The sequence below is a fragment of the Corylus avellana genome, chromosome 2, assembly GCF_965113065.1.
Source record: "Corylus avellana chromosome 2, dhCorAvel1.hap1.2, whole genome shotgun sequence".
Taxonomy (NCBI): domain Eukaryota; kingdom Viridiplantae; phylum Streptophyta; class Magnoliopsida; order Fagales; family Betulaceae; genus Corylus; species Corylus avellana.
In genome coordinates this window covers 33504895-33523090 of record NC_142491.1, presented here as the reverse complement: position 1 = coordinate 33523090, position 18196 = coordinate 33504895, and the positions used below count along the sequence as shown (strand labels likewise).

General features: G+C 36.3%; 2 protein-coding genes across 2 annotated transcripts; one reads left to right on the top strand and one right to left on the bottom strand.

The window, feature by feature from the left end:
* Nucleotides 1–1993: 1993 nt before the first annotated feature.
* Nucleotides 1994–3821, top strand: LOC132184059 (endochitinase EP3). Its single transcript, XM_059597543.2, has 2 exons — nucleotides 1994–2457; nucleotides 3275–3821. The coding sequence occupies exons 1-2, from the start codon at nucleotides 2049–2051 to the stop codon at nucleotides 3679–3681; spliced, it is 816 nt and encodes a 271-aa protein (XP_059453526.2). The 5' UTR covers nucleotides 1994–2048; the 3' UTR covers nucleotides 3682–3821.
* A 1709-nt stretch (nucleotides 3822–5530) lies between these two features.
* On the bottom strand, nucleotides 5531–7460 carry LOC148587668 (endochitinase EP3-like). Its single transcript, XM_088513430.1, has 2 exons — nucleotides 7046–7460; nucleotides 5531–6149 (listed from the first exon to the last, which is right to left on the bottom strand). Exons 1-2 carry the CDS (start codon nucleotides 7458–7460, stop codon nucleotides 5740–5742), a joined length of 825 nt encoding a protein of 274 aa, XP_088369556.1. The 3' UTR covers nucleotides 5531–5739.
* Between the last annotated feature and the right edge of the window lie 10736 nt (nucleotides 7461–18196).

Sequence of the window (18196 nt, the reverse complement as noted above, 5' to 3'; positions counted from 1 at the left end):
AATGAAAAATACATTGAGAGATGCATGACTGGGTCGTGCCCATTGTGTGCGAGTGGGAGATGTTGAAAATAATGATAAGGCGTCCACAAAAGGCACGCCTCTACGTGTACAAAGCCAAGTGATACAACACTTGGCTTGTAAGTAGGAAACTGACATGGTCAGTTATTCTAAAAAGAAAAAACTGTTATCTTCATTTAAATGAGTGATAGTATAAATACTCTCCAAAAAGAATAGTTTGAGAGACGTACGTATGAAAATAGAAAAACAGAAATCAACTCTCTCTTTCAACATATTTTTATTGGTGCTCTTAGACTGTGGATTTTGTGAATATTACTCCAGTAATTTCTGGTAGTGTATTCCATCTCTGGGAAAAGGAAGAAATTCATTGGAGAATTTGATTGCAGTGCAAATAAGGTACTGTTTCATTCCGCTGTGTATATTAATTATTTCTAACACCTATATTTTTAATAATAAAATGAAACAATGATGCATATGAAAAATCACAATTATATATATATATATTCATTCAGTCATATTAAATTTTATATTACGCATATGTCTTGACTAGGTCCTGGCGGTGACCTGACTGAGTCTCTCGAGTCTTGACAAACTCTCGGTTGGGTCCCGGTCTTCGGGTCTCATCGGAGTCCCTATTGGGTCCCGACAATGTCCTAGTTAGGTCCTTGGTGGATCCTGTTGAGGTCCCAATCAGGTGCTGGAGAATTCTTGGTTGAGTCCCGGTGGGTCTTGGCAGTGTCGAAATTGGGTCTTGGCAGAGTCCCATCAGTGGCTCGTTGAAGTCCTAAAGGGTCCCAATTGCGTCCTAGCTGGATTTGTGGATTTGAAAATGAAATGCTCAACTTTGAAAAATGTTTTACGGTTTTTAAAAAATGAAAACCTTTTTTCGAAAATTAAAAAGGTTTTTTGGGTTAAATCGAAAATATTTTTTATTGACTATTATTTTTATCGCACCAAACACTCAAAAATACAAAAAAAAAACATTTTTCAAATTCATTTTAAGCCAAACAAATATAGCGTTAATGATATATTTTTTTTTCTTTTAGGGGACTTGTTTCTTAAGAGGTCCGAAGACGATCACCTAACTCACCAAGAGTCAAGAGATGTAGCCGGCACTGCATTAACGTTGTTGGACCGGAGTTTTGTTAACGTGTTTTTGGACTAACATTAATGTTGACAAATGACAAGAATGCATAGCTTTGCTTTTTCCTTAGCAAGAATTAATGCAAAGCTTTTATACGGAAATTACCGTCCACATGGGTCTGTTGAAGAATGATGGATATCGAAATACAAATATATATGCAGCGAACACAAGACAGAGACCGCCAAATTAACGTTTGAAAATTATATGAAGAGGACAAAAAGGCAGTGGTCCTATATATTAGAAAGTCAAATTGTAAGAACAAGACCAGTACTATACACGCTCTCTAGAAGCCATGAAGAAATGTAGTGTAGGGTTCGTTTTCTCACCATATGCTCCATTTTGAAACTATTGAAAAGTGAAAAAATTTTGTTTTTGTAATTTTTTTTTATTTAAATAGTAATAAAAATTAAATAATGTGACATAAAAAGTGAAAAAAAAAAAGAGAAAGAATATTTTATGTTGATTTTTTTAGAAAAATCACAAAATAGTTTGCCAAACACCTTTTTAACAAAAAAAAAAACGATTAACAAATAATCCGACACTCGAAAATATTTTGACTTACGTCGCATCACAATTTAAAGGTAAGGAACACGGTCTGAATTAAGGAAGGAACCCAGTATGCAGCGAATGGAACCACCAAATAATTAACGTTTGAAAATTATATATATGACCAAATGCACATGTAAACAAACACCCAATTCAATTCTCCCATATACTGAAACGTCAAATTGGAACACCGTCAAGACGCGTACAAGACACGCCCTCTAGATGTTGAAATAGTCCAAGCTATGTTGCATTATAAATATCCGATGCGTGCTCAACTTTGTTTTTCATCACACAGTTATCTTCTTCATTCATTCATTGTTCACAGCAACAATATCCCAAGATGGCTGCACTTTGCGTGAAACAAAATCTTCTAACACTTGTTGCAGTCGCATTAATCTTAGCAGGATATGTGAAGGCTCAAAGTTGTGGATGTGCTGCAAACGAATGCTGCAGCCAATATGGGTACTGTGGCACCACGAGTGAATACTGCGGCCAGGGGTGCAAAGAAGGCCCTTGTACTACTACACCTTCAAGTGGTGTTTCCGTGGGTGATATTGTGACGGATGATTTCTTTAACGGGATACTTAATCAGGCCAGTGGATCAGATTGTGCAGGGAAGAGCTTCTACACCAGGGCTGCATTCCTTGATGCTCTTAATTCCTACACTCAGTTTGGCACAACTGGGACTGCTGATGATTCTAAGCGCGAGATTGCAGCTTTCTTCGCCCATGTCACCCATGAGACTGGATGTAAGATCTTACTCCCTCTCTCTATATATAACTTATTCAATTCTGCATGTTTTCACTTCATGAAATTATTCTTCATGCACCCGCAACATTCGAATATCTTACAAGTAATACTATTTAGTAAAGACTCTTATACGACTTTTATACAACTACATGGGATGACGTGTCAACCCTTATTTTTTTTCTTTTTTTCTTTTTTCTTTTTTACAAATAGTGCTGATCGAATGATTGATTTTCACTGTCACGTCATTCTAGCTGTATTACAGTCATATAACAATTTACGAAATAGCATTACTCATATCTAATATGATAGTAATGTTGTTTAATAGATTGTTATACAATTGTCATACAACTTGATGTTATAGCACTGAAAATCAACTTTTGAATAATCACTAAAAAAACAAAAAGAACAAAAGACTTTTTGTAGTGCGATGTCATATGAGTTGTTAGGCTAAACAGCATTACTAATCTCTTATTCGTTGATGTCACTTTAAACGAAATTAGATTGCATCTCTAATTCATAATAATATACCTTATTTCATAACAACTAACAAAGAAATGAGGTTATTTCCTTATGATCAGAGAAACATATAAACTATATCACTGCATATATAGGTGATTAATTGTTTATATATTGTTGCAGCACTACATATATAATCTAACATATATGATTTATTTAATTGGAATGAAACGTTTATGTACATAAATTATAACCAAGTTATATATTTGCAAAAGATTTTAATGGGATGTGCATCTGTGGCTATATTATTACACTGTAAAAAGAAGCACATATTGAAGCAAATTGTTTGTGTTTGGGCAGCTCTCTGCCACATAGAAGAGACCGATGGTGCTTCCCAGGACTACTGTGAGGAGAGTAACACACAGTATCCATGCAACCCCGACAAAAAATACTTTGGTCGTGGACCACTTCAGCTAACCTGGAATTACAACTATGGAGCAGCCGGAAATAGCATTGGGTTCGACGGATTAAACGCTCCTGAAACAGTGGCCACAGATGTTGTTGTTTCGTTTAAGACAGCCTTGTGGTTTTGGATGAACAATGTTCACTCGGTTCTAAGCCAAGGATTTGGGGCAACAACTCGGGCGATTAATGGTGCAGTTGAATGTGATGGTAAAAAGCCTGATCTTGTCCAAGCTCGTATCAACTATTACAATCAATACTGTAGCCAATTGGGTGTTGCTCCCGGTGATAATCTCAGTTGCTAGGATTCTTAACCTCTCTTTAATTTCTTGGATACAAAGAAATAAAGAATGTCAAATAAATTAGGTGAATGAGAACTATCTCTTCTTGTATTGCCCATAAGTCTTTGTGGGCATTTGATGGCCTCATAAATAAAGGAAATAAAGAGTATTCTAATTTGCTGTTTGCTTTCTATGGTCATCCATCAATTTTGGCTCTATAAAGTCTTTCTAGCTAGATATGATTGTGTTTCTCAAAACTTAAATTTATCATATTTTCAATCATGTTGTGCCACATCATGTTGTAAAAGTTTTTTTGTAAAATTTGTTTGTGAGCCTAGCATTCCTCCAATTAAAAAGCATGTCTCAACATATATATGTAGTTTATTTTTTGGGAAAAATGCACAATAAGTCCATGTGGTTTACCTGATTTGTAATTAACTCTTTGTGATATCAAAATAAACTCAAATGTCCCTGAGGTATGCCAAAAAAATAATTTACTCCCTACAGTTAAATTCCTTGAACTGACTTAACAGATTATGATAGCGTGAATCGTTAGAGCCAATTAAATCAGTGTTAAAAGTATATATATTGAGTTTATGGTTGCATTTGGAAATTAATTGGAATGTTATATTAACATCTTAAAATATGTAAGTGCTTCCAAGCTAACAGTTAAATTCCTTTCTTGCTAAATTTATACACTCTTAATTATTAGGAAAGGGGGATAATTAATAATTAATAACTAAAAAAGAAGTTCGATATGCACTGCATGCCTTCATATTTGATTTTTTTTTTTTTTAGAAAAGTTTATATACCCCCCTCAAACAAGAACCCAATTGACAATGTCACTCTTAAACTTTCAATTAAGACAATGTCCCCACCACCCCCTCAAAAAAATAAAAAAACTACCAAAAATTGTCAATGTCCCCCTAATAACGAAAATACCCTTAATAAAATAAAATAAAAAAATCCGGAAAGAAAACTACAATTAAATTTTCACCAACACCTTAATCTTTGCAATTTTTTTTTTTAATTTTTTTTCCTAAAATAAATGGGGGTATTTTGAAAATTTTAACACCCCTCAATTACAAATTCAATTTATTTAATTATTTTATTTTATTTTTTTTGTAAAATTCAAACAACTTAATAACAAAGAAAACTTATTCCAACTCCATCGACAAGCCCTTTGTCGAAGAGGATATAGCTATACAATTGTGTGGTGAAGAAATGTGGTAATGAATTTAATTTTTATCCCGTCCAAGTTAAGCATATGTTCTTGTTTGTTGAAACTTTTGAGATGCTGCTTTCTCTTTTCTTTGCTAATATATATATATATATATATAAAGCAAAAAATTGCATGTCCAGAAAAAAAATTAAAACAAGCAAAGAGTTTAGGGAACCAATTAAATTAAGTCGAGGACCATAAAAAGCAAACACTGGGGAATAAAGCAAATTAATTATATTCCTCTTTATTTCCTTCATTAATTATTAGGCCATCGAATGCCCATAAAGCTTGATGCAGCGTGACTTAATGGGCTGCAGCGAATAAAAACAATAAAGAACGGGATAAATACTTTTAGATCTTGAGACTATCAAAGATCTAAAATTTTTTTTAAAAACAATAGATGCTATCTAAGGTTTAAGGAAAAAAACACAAAAGAAACTAAACTCTGAGTATTCTTATTCATCAAAACTGATTCATAAACAACAACTGACTTTTCTGGAGGTTATAAGCATATATTTATAGACCCCAAAACCTTAACCCTAATAAAACACGAAATAAAAATTCACAAAACCCTCAACCTAATAAATATGAAATAAAGTCGGTTAAGCCAAATAAAGCTACGCGTCGGGACGGGACAAGTAGCTGTCCGGACGGGGACTAAACTGAAATCATAAAATGCGAGAAAAGTAACATAACGTCCGGACGGGGACTAAACTGAAATCATAAAATGCGAGAAAAATAACATAACGTCCGGACGGGGCTCCGAACCGGACGCTCTGGCTGCTCTCTGTTGGCATTTCTTTGTAGGATCCATACATTAATAGTAAGCAAGTATCCAAGAAAACAGATCCAGGTTTATCCTAGCAACTGAGATTACTACCAGGAGAGACACTGAATTGGTTACAGTATTGATTGTAATAGCTGATACGGGCTTGGACAGCACCACGGTCTCCACCATTGCACTCATTTCCGTTAATCTTCTGAATTGTTGCCCCAAATCCTTGGCGTAGGACTGGTTGAACAATGTTCATCCAGAACCACAAGGCCGTCTTAAACGAAACATCGGGGTCTGTGGCCACAGTTTCAGGAGATTTTAATCCGTCGAAATTAATGGCATTTCCGGCTGGCCCGTAATTGTAATTCCAGGATAGTTGAAGTGGTCCACGGCCAAAGTATTTTTTTTCTGGGTTGCATGGATACTGTGTGTATGACGTGTCACAGTAGTTCTTGGAAGCAGAAGCACCATCTATCTCTTCTATGTGGCAGAGAACTGCCCAAACACAAACAATTTGCGTCAATATGTCCTTTTTACAGTGTGATATATAGCTCAAGATGCACATCCCATTTAAATCTTTTCCGAATTTCTTGGTTATAAGTTATGTACATCAGTGTTTTTTTTACAGTAATCGCCTATATGTGGAATCATATACTTTATATGTTTTTTTCTGATCATAACGAAATAACCTCATGTATTTGTATGTTTCTATGTTTCTATGAATTAGGTATATTATTATAAAGGGAAAAGTTCACATATGCTCCTCAAAATACTACTCAATTCATAATGTCCCTATATCAATTGCCACAATGTCCTTTCAAACTACCAAAAAATTGACTATGCCCTCCTAATGACTAAAATACCTTTAAATTAAAATAAAAATTATTTTTAAAAAATAGGGTGTGAAAATTTAAATTTTTTCCCTTTTTGGTTTCTTCTAATTTGTTGAAGTATTTTTATAGATTTTGTTGAACAAAATTTAGGGTAATTTTTAAAGTGAGGTTAGTAAACAGTTATGAGATGAGTAATGATATTTAGTAGACATTTATACAGTTCCATATAACTAGGATGACGTCTCAATGAAAATAAGTCCTTAATTTTTTTTGTTCTTTTTACAAGTGTGGATTCAATGGCTGATTTTCAGTACCATAACATCAAATTGTATGATAGTAGTACGACAATCTACTAAATAGCATTACTAGCTTATACAACCGTTAAAATCAGTCATTGAATCCGAACTTGTAAAACAAAAAAACAAGGGCGAGCCACATCATCACAGTAATATGACAAAAGTAGAGTAGTCTACTAATAGCATTATTGGTGAGATATAATTACGATCAAGTAAAAACAGAATTGAACAGGTTAGAGAGAGGGAGTAATTAAGATCTTACATCCAGTCTCATGCGTGACATGGGCAAAGAAAGCTGCAATCTCACGCTTAGAATCATCAGCAGCACCAGTTGTGCCAAACTGAGAATAGGAATTAAGAGCATTAAGGAAAGCAGCCCTGGTGTAGAAGCTTTTCCCTGGACAGTACTGATCTCCAGTGGGCTGATTAAGTATCCCATTAAAGAAATCCTCTGTCACAACATCACCCACCGAAACACCACTTGAAGCAGGTGCAGAACAAGGGCCTTCTTTGCACCCCACCCCACAGTGTTCACTGGTGTTGCCACAATACCCGTATTGGCTGCAGCATTCGTTTGCGGCACATCCACAATTTTGAGCCTTCACATATCCTGCTAAGATTAATGAGACTACAACAAGTGTTATGAGATTTTTTTTCACACAAAGTGCAACTTCCATCTTGGGATATGGGTCAATGAAGAAGATGATTGTGTGATGGAAAGCAAAGTTGATCGAGCCTCTCATATTTATAATACAACATAAGGTGAGAAAACAAACCCAATAGTCTATAGTCTAGATGATGACTTCTTGAGGGCGCGTCTAGTACGTGTCTGGCTTTTTGTTCTCTTAACTTGTATATTGGGTCATAGATTTGACTATTGACAAATAGAACAACTGTCTTTCTGTTTTGTTGTTGAATAGGGTAACTTGTACGTTGGGTCATATTAGTGTGTTTAATTAATAAGAAAAATGCTTCATTTTTTCCCCAATCTCTCCTATTCTTTACAACACATCTCGTTTAGTAAAGAATTTTGTTGCGGAAAAAATGAGTAAAGTTGAGTTAAGTTGGTTACTAAACGGATCATATTATAAATTTTTAAACGTTAATTTGGTGGTGTGACTCTTGTGTTCGCTGCATATTGTTATTTCTACATTGGGTCATTATTCACCAGACCAATGTGTAAGGCTTTTGCAATCAAAACTTGGAAATTGCATTGTCCCACCAACGGTAATTAATTACATTGCTAAGCCGGAGAAAGTAAAAAATTTAGGGTTAAATACTATTCTAATACTTGTAGTTTACACCAAAATCAAATAGCCACATGAGTTTTCAAAATATCATAAATGGTATCTGTGGTAAGCAAATAAATCTACTTGGTACCTCTGTACAGATTCCGTTAAATTTTTTAATGGAACGCTACGTCACCCTTACACGTGCGCGCCACGTGGCGTGGTACCTAAGTTTTTTGGTGGTGGGTCATTTTTTTTTTTAAAAAAAAAAAATTAAAAAAAAAAACAACCAAAAAAAAAGAAAAAAAAGAAAAGAAGACACAAGCCAGGCCACCCAGCGTGCGTCTTCTGTTTTTTTTTTTTTTTTTTTTTTTTTTTTTTGGGTTTGTAATTAAAAAAAAAATGATGTGGCACCCAAAAACTCAGGTACCACGCCACGTGGTGCGCACGTATAAGGGTGATGTGGTGTTCCGTTAAAAAACTTAACAGAATCTTGACAAATGTACCAAGTAGGTTTATTGGCTTACCACAGGTACCATTTGTGATATCTTTAAAACCTCAGGTGGCAATTTAGTTTTTGTACTAACCACATATATTAGAATAGTATTTAACCCAAAAATTTAATCGAATCCTAAAGGGGAGCACTTGGTGTATTGTTAATAGGATTTGGGTTAAGTGCCATTAAAAGAATTATAAAATATGTGTTGTGATTTTTGATAATGGTTTAAATTTTATTTCACTTTTTTTTCCATAAAAAATAAAAATTAAATAGTAACACTTAAAAAAAACCACACCACGTAACATTAGCTAGGTGCAACTGAAAGATTAAATCACATAAAAAAAGATCAAAATTGATTAAATCAAATTAATTACTTGTCACAATCCTGCACCTTTCCATGCCAATACTACGTAACCGACGCGGCAAGACACTCGATCGTATTTTGGGCGGCACGACTTTGAAAACTCCCCGTCATCAACCTTTTGTCTTTTTCTTTTTGAAATGAAACTTCATGTATTAATTGAAACTTTGCTCAGCGAAAACAAAAGGATGGATACACGGAGGATAATCAGCCTCCCACAAATGCTCTCCTTGTAATGATAAAGCTAGTTTTGCAATTCTATGGGCCACCCCACTGGCATTCCGAGAAATGTGCTCCATTCTCCACTCTCTGATATTTTCTAGCTGGTGCTTAACATCTTGAATAATTGTCCCGTACCTGCCCCAACAACTTTCTGATTGTAAACTTAAACACGTGAAGACCGGGACATAGATTTTAATGAACAAAATTTTCTTTAAATTGAGCGAAAAGAATTTTCTTCAATCTAGTTTATAAAAATAATATGTGTTATTCAAAGATATGATATGTATATATTTTTTTAATAGCGAGAATAAATTTAAAATAAATTTTATTAAAAAATTTATGTGCATCATATTATTAAAAAAATTGATATTATAGATTTGGTTGAAATAAATTCTTCCAACCTAGGTTGCAGAAAAACTCTACCCCATTTTAATATGCTAGGTGTGGGTTCGACAACCAACTGACAACTTGTGCTTGGTTTTGCTTCTACCGATAATACTTTATTTTACTGAAAAAAAAAAAAAAAAAAAAGTAAATGCTAGGTTAAATTCCACATATAAATATACCTCTTTAAACTACCATTCAATTGATAATGTTCTCCTCAAACTTTTAATTAGGATAATGTACTTCTCAAATTTCGACTTAATTGACAATGCGGCTCTCAATGCCAGCAAAAAGACAAAAATAACCCTAATTTTTTTTTTTTTTTCTAATAAGACAAAAATATCCATTTAAATTTAAAAACCCAAAACAAAAACTGAAACTGAAAAAAAAAAAAAAAGAATTAAAAATGAAAAATGAAAATACCTGCAAATTGTTCTCCCTCTTCAAGCTTAACAGGGATTTCTTTCAAGCTTAATTTTTGCTAGGTTCCATTGATATATAGCAGGGTCTTTATGACCCTGGCTAGGCGAGCAACAACGAATTTGCTCATAGTTCTGTGTGTTAAGAAAGGAGATATAAGGACATTGAGAGCATAGTGTTGAGGAATGAAATATCAGCAACGGTCATAAATTAATTGAGAAAATAAAATCTCAAATTTGCATCGTTAACATTCCATCTACGTGAACGATTTCCTTGTATAGAAGATCACAACATCAATTCTTAACGGCTATGTGAACCAAATTTTCTGTGTAAATACATTCTCATGTAAATCGATTATCATCAAGTAAATATAAAACTATTTTCTTATATTGGGTTTTTTTTCATGGTATCAGAGAATAGTGTTGATTCTGAGAGAATGCAAAAACTCTATTTCTGTAATTGAAAAACAAAGTCTCGATTTTTTTTCTTACTTGCCGTACTTATTTATTTTCTCTGTTGCAATGTCTCGAAAATATCTTGCCCAATTACTTTGGGTACTAGTCTCACTCGTTTTCGCCAGTTAGAAAACATTTGGGCTATCCTCCACTCCTCAGTAGTCCTTGTTGCTCAGAGGCCACCATTTTCAACGTCACGATAACGACCCAATGGTGGTCATTTGGTCAAAGGTCACCAATCCACGCCCCAAGGTTTTTCCTATTCTGATCCTTGCTCAGAGGTCCTCCCCGCTCCAACCCGTGCTCAACCCATGCTTATTGGTGTTGCGGTAGTTGGTCCTCCCACTCCCGTCGCACACCCACGTCGTAGCCACCGACCCACAATCAGAATTTCTCTTCGTATTTTTCTTGGCCTGTTCTGGTCTGCCAGTTCAAATTCACCCGGATTTCACCTCCGCTTGAGCACGTTTTGTTGACTTCTTCGTGCATTCTGTAACCGCACCAAAGAGGAAGCAGATCCCTTTCTTTCAGCTTTTAGGTAAATTCTTGCTTTATCTTTTTTTTTTTTTTTTTTTTAGCTTTCTTTTGGTTGGATCAGACCAATCTCGTAAGTGGAACCATTTACCCATTTATTTACTAAGCCCAAAACTAGTAGCTTCTTATTTTGTTTTGTTTTTTGTTTTTTGTTTTTTTCCCTTTTTTGTCTAAGCCCATTTATTATCTATAGAAGCCCACAATCCAATTTGTCTCCGTATTATACTACAAGTAGTTTAGGCTAGTTACACATCACCCTAAGCTACAAGTAGTTTAGTGTCACAAAAAAGAAAGAAAGAAAGTCATGGTTGAAACTACAACTCACATAGGCTCTACAGTGTCTACACCTCCTTGCCAAGATCCCAATCATCATCTATACCTCCACCATTCTGATCACCCTGGTGTGGTATTTGCATCTCAATCTCTTAATGGAGACAATTGTCAAACTTGGAGTCGGGCAATCATTATGGCTCTCACTGCCAAGAACAAGCTCGGATTTATTGACGGGACCATCTCTCCACAAGTAGCCTCCTCCGACGATTTTCTACAATGGAGCCGTTTCAACAATATGGTAAAATCTTGGTTATTAAATTCCATTTCTAAAGACATTTGGACTAGTCTTATTTATTGCAACCTTGCGAGCGACATTTGGTCAGATATTAAAGAGCGATTTTCTCAAGTGAATGGTCCTCGCATGTTTCAACTCGAGCAAGATATTTAGACCCTCGTTCAAGGAACCATGCCTATTGCCACATACTTCACAAAACTCAAAGGGTTATGGGCTGAACTATCAACAGTTCAACCCAACTCCCCTTGCACCTGTGGCGCGCTAAAAGAGGGCCTCAAACTACAGCAATGTCAGTATACTATTAAGTTCCTCATGGGTCTCAATGAGTCATATGCATTTGTTAGGGGACATATCCTCTTGATAGAACCATTGCCTTCAGTGAGTCATGCATATGCCTTGGTCCTTCAAGAGGAACGCCAACGTAGTATCATCATCCCACCCACCATTGAGGGCATTGCCCTGGCTGCAAAAGGCAATCTACCACCACGGAAAGACAATCGATCTGGTTTTCAGAAGAAGGAAAGACCGAAGTGCACTTATTGTGGTCGTGATGGTCATACTACCAAGTGGTGCTACCAACTTAACGGATTCCCTCCTACTCGTCGCAAGATTGACTTTGACTCAGGCTCTAGCCTTAAGCCCTGTGCTCATCAGGTTTCCACTACCAGCAGTTTTACTTTTACACTTGATCAATGCCAACAGCTCCTTGCAATTTTGAATAACGTCACTCCATAACAGTCCATGGCCCACCAAGTAGGTAGTACCGAACCATCTCTCTCAGATATGTCTTATGTTTTATCTAATGATTCATTATGGATTCTTGATAGTGGTGCTACTGATCATATGGTCTGTTCTCCCACTGCCTTGACCCAGTCATATCTTGTTCATGATAGTACTGTTCGATTACCTGACGGCTCATATGCTTCTGTAACTCACATTGAATCTGTGACTTTCTCCCCATCACTCATTCTTCATAATGTCCTTTATATTCCTACTTTTCATTTTAACCTGATCTCTATGCGTACACTATCTCGAACATTGCATTGTCTCATTATTTTTCTTCTGATTTTTGTTTCATCCAAGTCCTTTGCTCGATGAAGATGATTGGTCTGGGCACTGAGCGGGATGGCCTATATTACTTCACTAACACGAGACCCTCACAGTGTCAGGTGGCAAAGTCAACCTCACAGCTTTGGTATCGCCAATTAGGTCACCTCTCCAATAAAGTTTTGTTATATCTTTCCAATAATGTATCTGAAATTTGTAATTCAAATTCAGAACAATGTTTTGTTTGTCCTCTAGCAAAGCAAACACGTATTCTGTTTCCAACTAGTCATATTTCTTCTGTTGCACCTTTTGCATTAATACATGTTGATATTTGGGGTGGTTACCGCACATCTTCCATTAATGGGGCATATTATTTTTTGACTGATAAGTGCCAAAATATTCATATTTTCAGCCCTTATCTTACATGTTTTAATCCTTTGGTTTTGGTTAATTAGGTCATTTTACTTCATTTTTGTGTTTTTGATGTTTTTATAGGCTTTTGGAAGAAAGTGAAGTAAAACTGGGTGATTTAGGCTGAAAAAAAGAATTTGGAAAAATTGGAGCTCCCTGGTACTACGATCAATCGCAAGGTACCTGCGATCGAGCGCAATACTAGAGGAGATGCTGCACGAGCCAGGCTAGGAGCGATCGAGCGCAGGCAAAAGAGGCATCGGTCGCAGACGTGCGATCGAGCGCACATGGGCTGCGATCGAGCGCACCCATGCGTAGGAGGCATTCCAAGTGGCGGCTACAATGTTCCTATTTCCATATTTGGGTTTTTCAAACTCCAAATTGTAATAGGACTGAAACCCTGCGAAAACCCTAGGGTTTACTACTTTTCCAAGGACTTCTAAAGCCTATAAATAGACTCCTAAGCCTTTAGAATAGGCAGGCTTGGAGGAGGGAGAAGAATAGGAGCTCTCAAGTTAAATCTCGGGTTTATTCTTTCTTTTCTTTTCTTTTCTTTTATTTTATGAAGATGTTTAATATTAACTCTATGTGTAGCTAAATTATTTAGTAGGGCTAAATTGAAGCCCTAGTTATGTTAAATTAATATTTCAATATTGGTGCCTTGTGATAATCATGTTGTGCTATTTAACTTGATTAATACCTGCTTGCATGAATTCCTCATATGTGTATGCCTGATCAACATGTGTATGTGGCATGGACTTGTTAGTTAGATCAATTTGGATGGCCGAGTCCTAGGTTTAACTTAAGTAACAAAAGAATCCACACCGCGATTCTTGGGTTAATCAACATAGGGAACTAGGAGTATGTGTTCATGCCCTAGGCCTTGTATGTTTGTCGATTTACGCAGAACATATGCTTTTCTAAAGAACAACTTAATATAGATATGCTAAATCCTTTAGGAAAGAAAAGAATTAGAGCATGGACCAAGTGGCTAATTCGTTGCTTGGGGAAGTCAATAGCTTAAGGAGTTAGAGTTTAACCTTTAGGTTGGCAAACATTAAATATGCATAACTTGATCAAAGCATTGGCATATTTTTATATTAATTGAGCATAATTAGTGGTGGATATCAAAGCCCTACCCTTTATTATCATCTCATCAATAATCAATCTTAGTTTACTTTTGCTTAAGGAATTTATTTTTAAATATAAATTCAGCAATCCTCGTGGGAATGATCCTGTACTTGCACCATATACTACTTTGTTTACCTTGTACACTTGCAGGTAAAACGTACAATTATTTACCTATTAAATTAGTTATATTTTTGCACAACAAGTTTTTGGCGCTATTGCCAAGGATTACGGCGAATTTTGTTTAAATTTATCTTCCTTTAGTTTTGATAGTTTAAATTTTCAATTTTTAATTTAGTATTAGCAAAAAATCAAAAAGAATTTTTGTTTCCCTTCACTTTTTTGTTTCTGCTACAGGTTGCGGAGTGGCATTCTGTGATTACGATCAATCATCAGCCAAGTGCAATCGAGCGCACTACGATCGAACGCACCAACCTGCGATCGAGCGTAGTTCCAAAGAGCATCCAGACCAGGCAGTGCTGAAGCTGCCAAGTTCATGCAAGGTCGTCGATCTCAAGCCTCAACCGTTTTTCCCCTCGATCCTGAAATTGAGCGGACAATTCGACAACGACCTAGAGACAAAGAAGGAGAAGAAGAAGTTGAAATGGAAGACATGCCAGAAAATCCAATTGGGCCAAGACCCCTAGAAGCAAATCCACCACGAGTGAGGAGACCACTGAAGTAAGCGTACGTGCCAACAAACCTCCATCAACCCTCATGCATAGCATATCAACCAGAGGTGGATGGCAGTTATTATATTTCTCCCCAAATTCTCAATGCAGTAACCCACTTCAGAGGCACAGCTACTGAGGATCCCAACTTTCATCTAAAAGAATTCTTTGACTTTTGCAAGTTGCAGAATGTTCAAGGCCTAACTCCCAAGAGACTCAGGTTAGTTCTCTTTCCTTTTTCCTTGAAAGATAATGTTAAACTGTGGTATAATTCCTTGCCTGCAGAATCCATTCATACTTGGGAAGAATTGACCACCAAGTTCCTGAAGAAGTTTTTCCCAGCTCAAAGGACAAGGCAACTTAGAAGGGAGCTGCAATCGTTCCAACAAAGAGATGGAGACCCTTTCTTTGAAGCATGGGATCACTTCAATACGATGCTCCTTAAGTGTCCAAATCACAACATATCTCAAGATGACCAGGTACAAATCTTTTATGAAGGGTTAGATGGTTGTAACAAGGGTGTTGTTGATATAGCTTGTGGAGGTGTGCTGATGAAAAAGAGTAGTGAAGAAGCCATAAAGCTTTTTGAGATGTTGAGTGAACACACCCAACAATTTCCATCTAAAAGGAGAGAAGGACTCAAAGGAAAAGGCATATACGAAGAGAGCACCAATGGAGGAATTCAGGCTCAAATGGCTACCATGGAGAAAAAGCTGGACATGTTCATGAAGGCTATGACTAATCATAGCAGTGCTCTTGTTACACAAGTCAAGGTATGTGCCATATGTTCTCATTTAGATCATGTTACTGAGAACTGCCCTTTGTACTCATCTGCAGATCAGGAGCAAGCCAATTATGTGGAACAGCACACTTATCATCCCAAGAACAATCCTTACTCCAACACTTATAATTCAGAGTGGCACAACCACCCCAATTCATCATGGAGTAACAGTAGGAATGTAACAACCTCATCTCATATAGCGGAAAAACTGTAATTATCAATACAAAAGTATACTGTTAAAATACTTTTCTTTATACAAAAATACCCAAAGCTATGTCGTACAAGGCATTTATACAAATCTATCTGACAGTCTAAACTCTAGACAAAACTTAACCAACTTGGAATCTCTGTACATCTCAATATGAATCTCTAATCACAACTGCATAATTACCTTGATTTTCCATTCCTGCAAGCACTACAAAAACTGTGAAGTAGTGAGTCAATTGATTTCCGATAATATAAATCATTGTTGAATCATATATAGTAAAATGCTAGACAAGTTATAAAACCACAAAAATCCGTATTATTGGATATCAATATCATACTCAGTAAGTAAGAATACTTACAGTGGATTACATGAATGGATCATCAAAGGTAATTACTTGAAACCCGTTCTGCTGCAGTTGGTCCATACCCATAACAATCCCTTCACTGACTTTCTCTCTCTCTCTCTCTCTCTCTCGCCTAAACTCTCTTTCTTCCTCTTCAGCTCTCTGTCTTAAATTTCCCATCTCACTCTCGGTTTCTCTTGTGTTCTTTCTTTCTTGTAGCGCTTGGTCTCGCCCTTTCTCTCTCTGTTCTGAGTAAACACTCTTAGAAAGAAGAAAGACCGAGTAAAAAGCGGAAGAAGGAAGAATATATGCAAGAGATGGGAGAGAAGATGAGTGGTGAAAATACTGAAGGAGAAGAGCTCTATTTATAGGAGAAAATCAAATACTATTCCACCAACCCTACACTATTCCACCAACCCTTTACTATTTCACCAACCCTATACTATTCCACCAACCCTACACTATTCCACCAACCCTATACTATTTCTACCTTCCATTTACTATCCTATTATTTCACCAATTATTACAATCATACTCCAAATTATACCAATCAATCATCAATTATCATATCTCTTAAATCTTCCAATAAAATAATCAATATAAAATCATCATCATGATATAATAACCTCAAATCAATATTCATTCCAATAATATTCATAAGATCTAATAAGTTCCTCAAGAATAAATATTATTACCTAATATCATCAATAAATATCTCAACCTCAAGGTAAATGCCATTACCTAATATGAATATTGATATAATCATAGCATCAATTTAATATCTCTAAAATAAGACTTTAAAAATCTGGGGTGCTACAAGGAACATTCGGAATCCTCAAGGACAGCAAAGCAACTCCCAACAAAAAGTTCAACCAGCCCAAGACCTAGAAGAGGAGGACTTGAAGAGTCTTTTACGACAATTTGTGGCTTCACAACAGCAATCAACGGCTGATCAAAAACAATTCAACACAAGGACTGATCAAGTCATTCAAAGACTAAAAGTGCAAATGGGGCAATTGGCAAAGGAGCTGAATGAAAGAAAGCAGGGAGAATGTCCCAATCCAGGAGGTCATCAACAACTGGAAGCAGTCACAGATCTCAGAAATGGCAAGGTCATTGGAACTGAAGAGCCACCTCAAGAAACTCCAGAAGGACCATCAACTTCCAAGGTAAACAAAATGGAGAAGGTAAATGCACCACCCTTTCCTCAAAGGCTAGTCAAACCAAAGAAAGAAGAGCAACTCAAGGATATCTTTGAAACTTTGAGGAAAGTAGAAATCAACATTCCTTTATTAGATGCAATTAAACAAATTCCTTCATATGCCAAATTTTTAAAGGACTGTTGCACTAATAAAAGGAAGTTTAAGGAGTATGAGACAGTGGCCTTAACAGAAGAGGTAAGTGTAGTCTTGTTAAGGAAATTACCACCAAAGCTTATAGATCCAGGTAGCTTTACCATTCCTTGCAGGATAGGAGACCATTCCTTTGAAAAGGCGCTACTGGATCTAGGAGCAGGGGTGAATTTGCTGCCTTACACTGTATATGAAAAGCTGGGATTTGGGGAGCTCCAACCAACTTCTATCACCTTGCAATTGGCAGACAGAAGCATCAAACGACCAAGAGGTATACTGGAGGATGTGTTGGTAAAGGTAGGAACATTTATTTTACCTGCTGATTTTATTGTATTAGATGTGGAAGAATCCCCTATGCCATCACCATTACCTATTATGTTAGGAAGACCCTTTATGAGAATTGCCGATACTACAATAGGGGTGAAAAAGGGTATTGTGAGTATGAAGGTAAATGGTGAGACAATCGAATTAAAAATATTTGATGCATTGAAAGTACCTCAAGAAGATTTGGAATGTGTTGATGTTTGTGTAATCCAAAATGTTAGTGAGACAGTTTTGCAGGACCATCATAAGGATCCATTGGAACCTACCCTTTCCCAAAGTCTCACAAGGCAGGATATTGAGTCAGAACTGGAAGAGATCACTAGTGATGTTATGGAAACAGTGCATCACCTTGAGGCCTCTCCTAAATACTCAGGCAAGTATACTCATCCCTTTGAAATTCTTGAGCCCACTAACACCTCTCTTGTTCCCTCTATTGTATAGGCACCTAGACTGGATTTGAAGCAATTACCAGAGCA

Bases quoted from the DNA above. Each gene is read 5' to 3' on its own strand.
- LOC132184059 (XM_059597543.2), top strand. From the start codon at position 2,049: ATGGCTGCACTTTGCGTGAAACAAAATCTTCTAACACTTGTTGCAGTC. The intron at 2,458-3,274 runs GTAAGATCTTAC...GTGTTTGGGCAG, and splicing joins TGTCACCCATGAGACTGGAT to CTCTCTGCCACATAGAAGAG.
- LOC148587668 (XM_088513430.1), bottom strand. From the start codon at position 7,460: ATGGAAGTTGCACTTTGTGTGAAAAAAAATCTCATAACACTTGTTGTA. The intron at 6,150-7,045 runs GTAAGATCTTAA...GTGTTTGGGCAG, and splicing joins TGTCACGCATGAGACTGGAT to TTCTCTGCCACATAGAAGAG.